This window comes from Periplaneta americana, chromosome 1 (genome assembly GCF_040183065.1).
Source record: "Periplaneta americana isolate PAMFEO1 chromosome 1, P.americana_PAMFEO1_priV1, whole genome shotgun sequence".
NCBI classification, from domain to species: Eukaryota; Metazoa; Arthropoda; class Insecta; order Blattodea; family Blattidae; genus Periplaneta; species Periplaneta americana.
Window position 1 is genome coordinate 29,039,491 of NC_091117.1, and position 15,110 is coordinate 29,054,600.

Sequence of the window (15,110 nt, forward strand, 5' to 3'; positions counted from 1 at the left end):
TACTTCTCTACAATTTATTTGTGTGTGGCAACAATTTTAATCAACATCTCTCTGTTTATTGTTTAAATTTTGATAGTTCATTTTCGTCTTTTATATTTCTTCATAATTATCTGTTTGGTTATGGGTGTTTTCAAGAAGACATATGAATATAGAATAATACATTACTAACCACCTAACGATTTCCCCTCGAATTTCGCGCTGCTTTCATGTGTATTTTTGTGATCTTAAGGGGAGAGGATGGTATTATTTAAAACTGTTTTCCTATTTGGTGTAAAATATTAATTTTTTGTATGTAGAGAGCTCATAGATGTAGCAACTCAACCAAAAATAAATATTTTGAAAAAAAAATATTTGGGGCCCAGATTTGAAAAAAAAATATACCCAATGCAGGATTTTACTAATACCGATATATCTAAACCATTTTAAAGGTATATTCATCCCGTTTTTTGCAATGTACTTGCAAAAGCATTTTCTTCAAACTGTCTGTAACAGAATTTTGATATTGGTCCCTACGTTTGTAAAATAAGCAATTAAAATTTAATAACACTTTTCTGAATTCCTTTATTGCAAACAAACAAACGTAGTTTTAAGATGAAATCAATTAACAAAATTCTGTTACAGAGAAACGTTTCCTAATAGTCTAAAGAATGTGTGTTCTAAATTTCATGCATGTATCTTTAATAGTTCAGAAATTATATCCATTTTTGTCTGGCAATGTAGCAAAAAAAATGAAGTTACCGGAAACCGATAAAAGGGGGCCAGTGATTTAAAAATCCATAGCGCAGGAAGTTTAAAAATGGCGTCTCAACATCCGATAAGGGCACAAATACCCACAAAATGTTATGCAATGTATTCCACACATACCAAAGAGTATTTTAAAGATTTTTTTAATTCAATTTACCGAAAACAACAATAAAAGAGGGCGAGTGATTTAAAAATCCATAACGCAGGAAGTTTAACAATAGCGTCTCAACATCTGATAAGGGCACAAATACCCACAAAATGTTATGCTATGCATTCCACACACTTATCACAGAGTATTTTAAAGAATTTTTTTTTAATTTACTCATTTTTCACCAAAAAATACCCTCCTCTCCACTTAATCAACACTAAATCAAATTCACATAATTTTAGAGGAATGTAATATAGTAGAGAGAGAATTCAGTTTATTTTCTTTCCTTCGATCAAAAGTGAACTCCAGTTAGCGATGTTTATGCAACCGGATATAAATTTGTACAAAAAGAAATCCTTCGGGGTACAAATATACCGAGGGAAAAATTGTATTTCTATCCCGTGATGTATATAGTCTATTTTTTTTTTTTCCCCCCACGACCGGGAGTAAATTGTAGCATTTTATTTATGAAATTCTTATTATTGAAATTCGCTAAGCTATTTCATTGAGTGCAAATCGTCGTCGTTCCTGCAATACAGTAACTCCTATGTGACATATTGATCGATTTTCAGATTTTTGCTCTATTAAATAACTTAAATAGTGATACAGCAAATAATAACATCTCCTATATATAATTATATTTCTTCGTTTCGGAAATATAAGAATTCACAGTCTCCTATGTACGGCTGCCAAAGGATGAAGAAATGTGTTTTTTCTTCCTACTGAAAAATTTATATTTTGCACATAGGAGTTATTGCAGGAACAACGACGATATACAAAGATGCAAAGGAAATGTCATAGCAAGAACGATTCATATCGTCGTTCATCTTACGAAACTTATCATATGACTTTACAGAAAATAATTTTTCAGCAGAAAGAAAAAATTAATTAAATATCAATAGGCCTACACTGATTCTCGATGTTGTCATTTATGTTTATCATATTCACCAACATTTGCTACAGAATTACTTCATTTTCTTATGTAGGCCCATTGATTTTTAATTAATTTTTTTCTTTCCCTAAAAAATTATTTTCTGTAAAATCTCATAGGAGGTTTCATAAAATCAACGACGATATATTATGCAATAATAATATGTTTCGACCACCTCTGTGGTGTAGAGATCAGCATGCTGGTCTCTTACGCAGAGGGCTCGGGTTCGATTCCCGGTCGGGTTGAATTTCGTGGTTGAGGTTTTATCAGGGTTTTCCCTCAACCGTAAGGCAAATGCCAGGAAATTCGGGCCACAACATCCCTGAATATCACTGGCCTCGTTCATCACCGAAATCATATTCGTAACAAATCAGTAATACATATACAGTCGCCATCTAGTTCACAACAATAGAACCAGTCTCAACAATAGTACACAGGCCTTCGGATTTCACACCGAAGATTAACACGCGATATGACCAGAGATGTTAAAGCGAGTATAAATAACAGCGAGAGAAAAAAACGTGTCATTGTTACGTTACATTTGTCTCCCTTACATTCTTTCCTTACGAAAGAAATGTTATATCAAATATCTTTTTATAATAATACCGGACAGCTAGCAGTTCTGCGCACGAACGACGCTGGTGCTGCTACCTAGGCGGCCGGTGTGGAGATGCTCGCGAAACAAGCTATAATCAACTGCAATGTATATTGTTGCTGGGCCAGTTAATACTTTTATTAATTGGTGCTCTGTTAAAATGTCAGGGTGTATATGTGCTGTTTATAATTGCTACAATTACAGCATTACAAATTGCTTCAAATCGTACTTTTGATTTCCGAGAGTTCATAAAACGTGAGTCAACAAAATTCTTCAGTACATCTAATGCCTTTCTCTCTGTGTTGATAGAACAATAAAAATTAGCTTTTTATTTGGCCTAATAAATGAATAGAAGTTAAAATATATTGGACATTTTAAGGTTTTAGCAAATTAAGTTTTATTGTTGTCCACATGCCTTTACTAATTATTACAAGCATCAGATTACTACCATTTTTATCTTTGCAGTTGTCAGCAATGGGTATATAAAACGTTATTGTAAATTCATTCTTAATGTCAGAATTAGTTTTGTCTCACTAAACCAAAGAAAAAATACGCAACAATTAATTACGGAAAGTAATATGGAGTATGCAATATTTCTCATTATGCAGCTTTGATATAAAATAATGTTACATTAAATATGGTACTGTTCAACATTTCTTAAGTCTCTCGTATATTATTCCACATTAGTAACTCACGTTTTAAACAATAGTCCGATTTCCGCTGTGTTAATATTCGTATTTGTGGACGTAATTCCACGCCTCTCCGCTAGATGTCAAGTTCTCGATATTTCGCACTCACGCCAATGCTGCTAGTATACAGCTGTCCGGTATTTTTATAGTAAGGTATTTGGTTATATTTCTCTCCCGGTTTCGATAATCTAGGTCATGGAAAATGGTATTTTATTCACTGATAGCGTTGCCTTTAAGATACAGAACGAAGTACTGCTCTCTTCCGTATCTCAAATCACACTGATGCTTCTGCGCAGTAAGCGTTTTAAATTCTGCACTTTTTGGGAATCCGAAACTCCATATTTATGTACCCAGTCGCATACACTCGGGGAAAGACGTAGTTCTACGTCAAAATTATTTCCAATGACGTTAGTTCCTTGTTTAAAAAAAATATATTACATAATTACAAGTTCTTCATTGTGGGTAAGTACCTTTAGATATACAAATTATTATTTGAGTTCTACGTAAACACTGACTCCATAGAAGTCTTTATTTCCATCCTTAACCAATAAAGCTACTTTATAATGTTCAAGTGTAGCATTAATTGAGATTTCATTGAGTGTCAAGTCCACGCCATCCATCTTGTACACACCCTGGAACAGACATGAGGGGTATTATAAAATAAATACTGTAGGCCTATAGATTATTTTAATGTGTTACTGAGACAGAATGATACACCACCTTGTTAATAGAGCACTTTGCTGGTAAAGTGCTTTTCTTCACGACCTGCGGCCAGAATTGTTTGTCATTCTCAATCCACTCGCACAGATTTCTCCTCGGGAGGTCCACCTTCAAGTCTATCAGGTCTCTAGTTGTGTCAGACCGGCACATGTAGATCTTTACTTCAGCCTATGTAACATAAATATTTTACATTATGAAATGTTCCCATGTTTTTTATCACTATACTCTTTACATATTTTGAAACAATATTATATGAAGTATAAGATAATATAAGTCTGCTCTCAAAAAATCTGAAAGTTAGAATTTATAAAACAGTTATATTACCGGTTGTTCTGTATGGTTGTGAAACTTGGACTCTCACATTGAGAGATGAACAGAGGTTAAGGATGTTTGAGAATAAGATGCTTAGGAAAATATTTGGGGCTAAGTGGGATGAAGTTATAGAAGAATGGAGAAAGCTACGCGACGCAGAACTGCACGCATTGTATTCTTCACCTGATATCTCCTGAGTCCTGAGACATTTGTTGTTTTATTTTTAAAGTTCAATAGAATTCTTCACTTTAAAAAAAGTCACTAATATGAGGAAAAATGCTGAACAAAATCTGCAGGTCATAATTACGACACAAATGCAAGTATATTAGACTATACTTCGGGTCTCTGCACATACAAATTATATCACAATCATGTATGAAGTATAGTATAGTATACTATACTCTCAGAACTCAGGGGTTAATTAGGAACATTAAATTCAGATGTTTGAGGTGAACGGGGCATGTAGCACGTATGGGCGAATCCAGAAATGCATATAGAGTGTTAGTTGAGAGGCCGGAGAGAAAACGACCTTTGGTGAGGTCGAGACTAGATTTTATTTTATTTTATTTTATATTAGTTGGTTATTTAACGACGCTGTATCAAGTACTAGGTTATTTAGCGTCGATGAGATTGGTGATAGCGAGATGATATTTGACGAGATGAGGCCGAGGATTCGCCATATATTACCTTGCATTCACATTACGGTAAAACCTCGGCAAAAACCCAGCCAGGTAATCAGCCCAAGCGGGGATCGAACCCGCGCCCGAGTGTAACTTCAGACGGGCAGGCAAGCGCCTTAACCGACTGAGCCACGCCGGCGGCTCGAGACGTAGATGGAAGGATAATATTAAAATGGATTTGAGTGAGGTGGGATATGATGCTAGGGACTGGGTTAATGTTGCCCAAATATTTTCTTAAGCACTTTTGTAACCTACCTTGCTCATGGGCTTTATAGAGTGACTGACGTTATTTATGGTTCATATAGCTTAATGACGTTGACAGTTTCATATCGAATATGAAAAAAATATTTCGAAAAACCCATTCCAGAATAATGAAGTTGAGATAAATAGAACCTGACATTTCCTTTCCTCGAAGTCTAGTACGGTACTCACGAAATGGTGTTCCTGGGTAGGCTAAATGCTATCTCATATTACACAGAACATATTTAAAATAACAATTATTCTTCATTATTTAAATAGTGAAGAGGCTTCTTTGATTGAAACTAAAACACTATTTTCAAAACAATTATTAGAAAGTCTGCATTTTATAAACAACATTTATGGTGTGTTCTCAACAGCCATTACGCAGCTCGAAGAATGTAAGTTAGAGCTGTCTAAAAGTACAGACATAATCGAGGACGTGTCCGAAAAAATGAATAAAATACATTCTGAACCATCTGCTTAACGAGTGAAAAAGAAACTGTGCAGTATTCTCCCAAAAAATATTGGGTTTTCAGTGATACGTGACATAAGAAATAAACTTATTAAAACAAGAACAAATAACTGAAAATTAATCCTATTACTCATATGCACCATTAACGTCCTGTGATGTCGAAAGAACTTTCTCCCAGTATAAGAACTGTTTAAGCGACAATCGCAGAAAATTCATATTCGAAAATTACTGATGTACGCGATTATTGACTGTAATTCTTGCATCGAAAGCAACGAGGAGGATGGATGTACAGTAGTGGCAAAAAAAAAGCCGGGCCGATCCTTCTAGCTGATTTCAGAGCCTTGTTCACTCCAGAGCACGATAGACTGGTAACTAAGACTTTCGTGGTTCGAATCCTGCCTGGGAAGGAAACTTTTTTTTTGTTCCTTATTCAAATTTATTCCCAATACTTTTCAATTGCTGGTAAAATTTATGTTCTGGGAATAATAAGTTAATTAAGTAGTAAAATATCGCTGCAATCGAAAAGTATTGGGAATAAATTTGAATAAGGAACTGTGGGCTAAAGCAAGAAGATGCACAATTACCTTTACTTTTTAACTTTGCTCTAGAGTATGCCATTGCGAAAGTCCAGGATAATAGAGAGGGTTTGGAATTGAACGGATTACATCAGCTGCTTGTCTATGCGTATGACGTAAATATGTTAGGAGAAAATCCACAAACGTTTAGGGAAAACACGGGAATTTTACTGAAAGCAAGTAAACAGATAGGTTTGGAAGTAAATCCCGAAAAGACAAAGTATATGATTATGTCTCGTGACCAGAATATTGTACGAAATGAAAATATAAAAATTGAAATTTATCTTTTGAACAGGTGGAGAAGTTCAAATATCTTGGAGCAACAGTAAAAAATATAAATGATATTTAGGAGGAAATTAAACACAGAATAAATATGGGAAATGCCTATTATTATTCGGTTGAGAAGCTTTTATTATCCAGTCTGCTGTCAAAAAATCTGAAAGTTAGAATTTATAAAACAGTTATATTACCAGTTGTTCTTTTTGATTGTAAAACTTGGACTCTCACTTTGAGAGAGGAACATAGGTTAAGGGTGTTTGAGAATAAGGTGCTCAGGAAAATATTTGGGGCTAAGAGGGATGAAGTTACAGGAGAATGGAGAAAGTTGTATAACACAGAACTGCACGCATTGTATTCTTCACCTGACATAATTAGGAACATTAAATCCAGACGTTTGAGATGGGCAGGGCATGTAGCACGTATGGGCGAATCCAGAAATGCATTTAGAGTGTTAGTTGGGAGGCCGGAGAGAAAAAGACCTTTGGGGAAGCCAAGACGTAGATGGGAGAATAATATCAAAATGGATTTGAGGGAGGTGGGATATGATGATAGAGAATGGATTAATCTTGCTCAGGATAGGGACCAATGGCGGGCTTATGTGAGGATGGCAATGAACGTCCGGGTTCCTTAAAAGCCAGTAAGTAAGTAAGTAAGGAACAAAAAAAGTTTCCTTCCCAGGCAGGATTCGAACCACGAAAGTTACTAGTCTATCGTGCTTTGGAGTGCACAAGGCTCTGAAATCAGCTAGAGGTTTTTTGCCACTATACAAACACAGCGCTTCGACATCGTTATTTACATTCGAAGTTTGTTGGTATGACTCGTTTAAGGATAAAGGAATTGCATAGTGCATGCGTGAGTGCATTGGTTGCCAAAGTGTATGGGATCCTATGCCTGGTCATTACAGTGAATATTCTGTAAGAAATAGAACTCCTTGCGTAACTATTATCAGTGCGATTTAAGCGCCATGAGAAAAAACAAATTGAAATCACAGGCATCGGCTGGAAAACTCATGACATGACGAATGTCATGCAGTATGCTGCAGTCTCATAAGAAAGCGTTTAACCACCTTCAGATCAAACGGTCCGAGACAAAACCGCCCTGTCCGAGGAAGGATGTCCGATGCAGTATGCTGCCGGCCAGGTAACTCACCGTTGCATCCCGAGGCAGATCTCTCTTGAACTGGGCATTCCCGCTGATCTTGAAGCTTGTCCTGCCGAGTTTCTTTATCTTCAGCTTTTTAAGGACGATCATGTTGTCTATCGCCTTATCAGGCACAAATCCGTGCACCATGATTCCATGTTCCTGTATGAATGAGATCAAGATAGGTGTGATTGTTACTGCAGCAATACAAGAATTCCGAACTTTATTTTTACTCGTATTTGAGGAAGCTAGCAGAATATTTACAACTTATTAATAAAGCTAGATCTAAAAAAATTAAAATCTTTAACAGTAATGTGAAATCAGTCTTATTATATGGCTGTGAGACATGGAAAACAAGTAAAATTATACAAAATAAACTGCAAACATTTGTTAATAGATGTTTACGTAGAATCTTAAAAATTAGTTGGCCAGATATAATCACAAACTCAGAACTATGGAAGATAACAAATCAGAAAGAAATCACAATAGAAATCAAAAGACGAAAATGGAATTGGCTATGGCACACAATCAGGGAAGAAGGTGGAGCAGTAGGAAGAATGGCTTTGGATTTGAACCCCCAGGGTAGTAGAACAAGAGGAAGGCAAAAAAATACATGGAAGAGAACAGTTTTGGAGGAAATTGCTAGGGAAGGGAAAACATGGAGCGAAGTGAAGAAGTTGGCTACTAATAGGGTCCGATGGAGGCACTTTGTGAATGCCCTATGCTCATGAGGAGATACAGGATTTTGATTGATTGATTGATTGATTGATTGATTGATTGATTGATTGATTGATTGATTGATTGATTGATTGATTGATTGATTGATTGATTGATTGATTGATTGATTGATTGATCGATCGATCGATCGATAAAGCGTTAAGCCTTAGATGATCAAAATAAGACCTATAAGTTACAGGGATTTTAGTGAACCATTAATGTTATTATTGGCAGTTATGGGAAACGTGAAGACCCCCCAAAGTACCAGGGAGTATATCCTCAGTTTTGGCCACACTTAAAGATAAACGATTTTTTTGCACATCGATTTAATTCCCTATCAATTGACTATAAGCAGTCGTCTGTCACATTAACTGCCAAATCATCCGCATATAAATACGAATTAATATTACTGGAACGTAGAGCAAGAAGTACGTCCAGTGGTTGAATTGGAAGTAAATTACTGCTGGCATGCACAGACTTGTCTTGCGTTACTATTTTGGGGATTTCTTAAATAAGACATTGCTCCTGCACTGAAACTAAATAACTTACTATAGAAGACATCACACACTACTGAAGAATGTCTAAGAAAATGTACAGAGTATGACAACACTATTGTTAGCATAATTTATTGTGTGAAGAGCTTCATTAAATAACAGTAAATTTTAAATGTTTACTGCCGGTATGCTTTTTGACATCTTATTTTACTTCCAGTATACCATACTGGCCCAATTCAACCACTGAGTAACAAATGTACAGTACTTATACAGGGACATCATTTTATTTTTACTTCAATTTTTATTGTACCTGAGTTTCTGAATGTACTTCACTCCCACCCCTTCAACCGTCTTCCACACAGATCCAAGACCGCATATACACCCATAATAGCCACAGTACGTTCCAAAAATATGTTCGCATTTTCCAGTGACGAAAGAGCTTTCAATATTGAATCATTTTCGCACAGGTACTGTCGTCCATTTGTCTACGTCGTATCCCGGTTTCCCCAACCAGCTTTTATTCGCCAGCTAGTGGCTGGGCTGTCTTAGCTCTTTTTTGAGAACATTAATTTCTGTTAGGAATTGGACGTCTACGTAATATTCCGTACTTAACAACTGTTTAAAATAACTTAAACAAAAGGGCCTGTTAAGTAATTAACTGTCACGTGATTTCCCTCCTTTCTACGACCCTACGACATAACCACTTGGACGGACAGTAGATAGTATGTCTGAGTAATTTTATATTTTCTGGCAGAAGTGAAGATTGAATTTACAGTACGTAAGGTACTCTTTTATAGAGTAGGTACTGAATTATTTCAACATGAGTTACTAGTACGAAGAACTGTTTTTTTTTATTTTTTATTTGATTATTTAACGACGCTGTATAACTACGAGGTTATTTAGCTTCGATGGAATTGGTGATAGCGAGATGATATTTGGCGAGATGAGGCCGAGGATTACGAAGAACTGGTAATTGGAATTAAGTACAATATGCTATAGTGCGATAATATGCACATTAGAACTGAAACCTGTATCGAAATGTGTTTAAATATCCATATTGTGATTATTTTTCAATTTAACTTCATTCTCTATATTGTACGCTAATGTGTTGTAGACAGTGTAATATATACTGCATTATGAATACGTCCACATGGACAGCTCAGTTCGTGAGTAAAAACACTCATTGTTAATACTGTACTGTATTTTGATTAAACAAAAACCTAATGAAAATGATTAAACTCAAAAGCGCAATATTTCCTAGTTTACGTAAATGGATGAACTACTTTCCTTCCCTCCTATACCTAGTAAAGTGATTTGTTTGTATATTACGTCAGTATCATCGAACTCCAGTCGTGGAAAGGGGTAGCAAACGGCGTTGATCCAGAGGTATAGACAAGTTAATATTAAAAATGTTAGTAAAAATAAAATGATGTCCCTGTATATTAAATAACAGAGTTCCCAAGACAGAGCCCTGGGACACACCGGAGATTACAGTTAAGTACTGGGAAAACTGAAATCTATCACTTAAATTTGATTTAATATAACTTAATACCATATTACTGAAGCCATAAAATTTTAATTTGTCCAGTAATTACAGTAGAGTGAGATGCACTATCAAAAGCGTTAGTCATATCATAAAACCCTTTAATTCTTTTCTCTTTGCCTCGGAACTCCACTTTATATGGAATTTTATTAAACTTTAGTGCAGTGGCGGCGTGTGATAAAATATTATGTGTGTTCACAATTTTGAGTTCCAAAATCGAAGAGAATTTGAAATCGTACGTTTTTAGCCTAATATGAAATGTCATGATTCCAATGTTTCACTGTCGAAAAAACCGTATATAAATTCAAAACAATATAATAATAATAATAATAATAATAATAATAATAATAATAATAATAATAATAATAATAATGAAACCTAATCTTTTTATTTCCAATTTTTCCTGGTAAGCCAGTTTACCTAGTTCTTTACTCTTCAAAATTACTTAAACAGAGTTCATTGTTTACGTTTGTTAAAAATTAATACGTAACACAATTTACAAAAGCGTGTGTTCAGTAATATATTTTGATTCACAACACACTGATACACTACAGCCTATACCAGTACTGTAATCCCATTCACATAGATTGATTACTATAAATACATGCCAGTAAATATTATTCTTAAATAATATAAACCACCATCCAGATATTTAAATTCATACCACCATCGCATTCAGCCAGCACGTCTTTGAAAGCCAAACTATGCTATATGCCGACACTGAAGTATAGTAATTCACAAACTACACTCTCGTAGCAGCACTGTACTGTTCCGACAGTGAGATGCTGACACCTGCAGGCTAAAATACAGACTAATTACATTTCCTCCTCGAGTTATAGCACGTAAACGATATGCATCGATGCACCTGACATCTGTAGGATAGATTCACTGATCACTTAATGCTTTGTGCTGTTGACGAGTCATAAGCGGCCAGCGAAAGACAATTTTCTCCCACGCATGCGTGAAATTTCTGTAACCTTCTTGAAAAGAGCACGGCTTGTACGTGAACGGATGTTGCCAAGTTTACATAAGAAGTTTATACAAGATGCGGGAAGTTTAAAATACTCGATTCTGATATTATACATCCCCACTACGTCAATACGGTATTAAATAATAAAACTAGTCGTGCATTAATGGAAACAAGGTGTTCACGTGCTCTTGTGCTCTTATTGACGCACCGCCACTGCTTTAGTGCCTTACTCACCTCTTTATCTTCTTCAGTCGAAACCTTCAAAGAAAGCAAGAGTGCCAACACAAATAACGCCTCTTTCACTCGCTTATTCATGCTGTCTGGCTTGTTGCTGGAAGTTAATGAAAATTATGACGTCTCTGTCAACTCGTTATAACCGGAGAGGTTCACTGTTTCCGTTTCATTCTTTCGGACAACACTTGCATCCGGTTTTAGTACAATCAGATGTACTCAGAGATACCTTACTAATGACTCTCGACAGAGATGATATTATTATGAGCTCTGGGTATAACTACATACGAGTTCAAGTCCATAGTAGCATTGCTTGTTGAAATTTCACTTCAGTATTATAGCAATTTTATAGCTAGCTCTAGAGTGGCGTTAACTAAAGCCTGTGTGATGAATCTTGTCTCACTGTGAAAAGAGAGAGAAAGGAGATATGTCTTACCGCGTCTGTGTTGTTATTGCGATGGGGGGAGTGAAGCGATGCCAGTGGCGGAAGGGACTAGTTGATACATTCTGTAGCCCAAATAAAGTAACAAAATATCTCTCTTCGTACTGTATAGTCCCGTCACTGAGCTTGTCTTTCAAGAAACTGAGTTCCGGTAGCCTGTACAATAACAAGGTTTTGAAAGGAATCCTGAAAATTTATAACCCTCCTATAATCTCCACCCTCATTTGAAGGGACTTGGTTTTATTGGTACTGAGACAAGATAAACCTTACCAGGTATAGAGACTTGCAGGCCACTGTAAAATTTTAAGATGGCCCCCCACCACTTTTGTATTGTATAAAGTCACAGTCTTACATGTTTTATGTTATCTGAATAATTTTTATACCACGCATATTAAAATACGTAACTCTATTATTCATAAGTATATAGGCCAAAGTAGATATTCGGAATTTATTTCTAGTTAAATTTTGTAAATGTGTGTATAACGTTTTTTATACCTAAACTGTATCCCAATCCACCGCTGTGGAGTAACTGTTAGCCTTTCTACTGTGAAACGAGCAGACCGGGGTTCAAATCCTGGTTGGGACAAGTTACCTGGTTGAGGTTTTTCCGGGGTTTTCCCTAAACCCATTAAGAGCAAATGATGGATAACTTTCGGCGCTGGACTTTAAATTCATTTCGCCGGCATTATCACCTTCCTTCATATCTTTTTTTAGTAGGTTATTTTACGACGCTGTATCAACATCTCAGGTTATTTAGCGTCTGAATGAAATGAAGGTGATAATGCCGGTGAAATGGGTCCGGGATCCAGCACCGATAGTTACCCAGCATTTGCTCATATTGGGTTGAGGGAAAACCCCGGAAAAACCTCAACCAGGTAACTTGCCCCGACCAGGAATCGAACCCGGGCCACCTGGTTCCTTCATATCATTCAGACGCTAGATAACCAGAGCAGTTGGTAAAGCATCGTAAAATAACCCACTAAAAAAACTGTTTCCTTCTTGCTTTGACCTCGACAAAGTTATCTATTACTTTTTCGAAATCCATCTTCCTAGCCACGAAGTGCTCGATAAACTTTTCAATCTTTCCTGACATACAGAACTTCTCAGATAGCTTTTTAATATTTTGTCTGGAAAGTGAAGATCCTGCACTTGTAGTTGAAACAGGAGTGTCAGAAACAACATCAGAGCTGTACAAACTTCCAGATAACTGAATAAAAGGAAGTGATTTTTTACTGTAAGAGAGACTGCTAGTTCACGGATTGTTGTCACTTTTGGGTTCTCTGTGAAAGTTCCGAACACATAGCCTACTTATTTGTCTCTCGGAGATGCTGCACAAATCTATTTGTCGTACATAATGTATCTGCGCAGAACTTGGCATTATGCATGAGATCAGTGTCATTCAAATTTTGTATCATATTATTATTTCAAATAAAAAAGTTTAGTCATTCTGTTACTTAACAAGTATGCATCGTACATACAGAAATGAATGTCATATACGGTATTTCATATTTTATTGTTGAGACTGTTCTTACTACAAATACTGATATTGATATTTGTCATCAGCATTATAATACTATATTAGTCATGGTGTATCTTCAAATTTCCGTTTACTTATTGGGTATTCTAGACAGATTGCAAATGATCGAACGTGTTGAATAAATGAATGAATAAATAAATAAATAAATAAATAAATTGCAGTAAAAGATCTGCACTTGGGAAGAAAACTATGAATGAATGAATAAATAAGTAAATAAATAAACGAATAAATGATAGATACATGAATGAATAAATGAATAAATTAACACTATGAATGAATGAATAAATAAGTAAATAAATAAACGAATAAATGATAGATACATGAATGAATAAATGAATAAATTAACACTATGAATGAATGAATAAATAAGTAAATAAATAAACGAATAAATGATTAGATACATGAATGAATAAATGAATAAATTAACACTATGAATGAATGAATAAATAACTAAATAAATAAACGAATAAATGATAGATACATGAATGAATAAATGAATAAATTAACACTATGAATGAATGAATAAATAAATAACTAAATAAATAAACGAATAAATGATAGATACATGAATGAATAAATGAATAAATTAACACTATGAATGAATGAATAAATAAGTAAATAAATAAACAAACGAATAAATGATAGATACATGAATGAATAAATGAATAAATTAACACTATGAATGAATGAATAAATAACTAAATAAATAAACGAATAAATGATAGATACATGAATGAATAAATGAATAAATTAACACTATGAATGAATGAATAAATAAGTAAATAAATAAACGAATAAATGATAGATACATGAATGAATAAATGAATAAATTAACACTATGAATGAATGAATAAATAACTAAATAAATAAACGAATAAATGATAGATACATGAATGAATAAATGAATAAATTAACACTATGAATGAATGAATAAATAAGTAAATAAATAAACGAATAAATGATAGATACATGAATGAATAAATGAATAAATTAACACTATGAATGAATGAATAAATAAGTAAATAAATAAACGAATAAATGACAGATACATGAATGAATAAATGAATAAATTAACACTATGAATGAATGAATAAATAAGTAAATAAATAAACGAATAAATGAATGAATGATGGATGCATGAATGAATAAATTAATTAAATAATGAATAAATAAATAAAAATATAAATGAATAAATAGGTAAATCAAATAATAAATAAATTAATTAATTAAGCGAGCAACATAAATAAATAAGCGAGCGAAATAAATATGAGAAAGGGCATAAATAAATTAATAAATAAATAAATAAATAAATAAATAAATAAATTGCAGTGAAAGACCTGCACTTGGGAAGAACACTATGAATGAATGAATAAATAAGTAAATAAATAAACGAATAAATGAGTGAATGATGGATACATTAATGAATAAATGAATAAATTAAGAACTCTATGAATGAATGAATAAGTAAATAAATAAACGAATAAATGAGTGAATGATGGATGCATGCATGAATAAATTAATTAAGTAATGAATAAATAAATAAAAATATAAATGAATAAATAAGTAAATCAAATAATAAATAAATAAATTAATTAATTAAATAAGCGAGCAACATAAATAGATAAATAAGCGAGCAATATAAATAAATAAA

At 34.1% G+C, this 15,110-nt stretch overlaps 1 protein-coding gene across 1 annotated transcript; it reads right to left on the minus strand.

Moving 5' to 3' along the window:
* Positions 1 to 3,595: 3,595 nt before the first annotated feature.
* Positions 3,596 to 11,564, minus strand: LOC138709905 (uncharacterized). Its single transcript, XM_069840622.1, has 4 exons — positions 11,484 to 11,564; positions 7,535 to 7,687; positions 3,828 to 3,995; positions 3,596 to 3,739 (listed from the first exon to the last, which is right to left on the minus strand). The coding sequence occupies exons 1-4, from the start codon at positions 11,562 to 11,564 to the stop codon at positions 3,596 to 3,598; spliced, it is 546 nt and encodes a 181-aa protein (XP_069696723.1).
* Between the last annotated feature and the right edge of the window lie 3,546 nt (positions 11,565 to 15,110).

Excerpts from the sequence above, each read along its gene's own strand:
- LOC138709905 (XM_069840622.1), bottom strand. The coding sequence starts at position 11,564 with ATGAATAAGCGAGTGAAAGAGGCGTTATTTGTGTTGGCACTCTTGCTT. Across the intron at positions 7,688-11,483 it reads CGACTGAAGAAGATAAAGAG|GAACATGGAATCATGGTGCA; the intron begins GTGAGTAAGGCA and ends TCATTCATACAG. Across the intron at positions 3,740-3,827 it reads CAAAGTGCTCTATTAACAAG|GGTGTGTACAAGATGGATGG; the intron begins GTGGTGTATCAT and ends TGTCTGTTCCAG.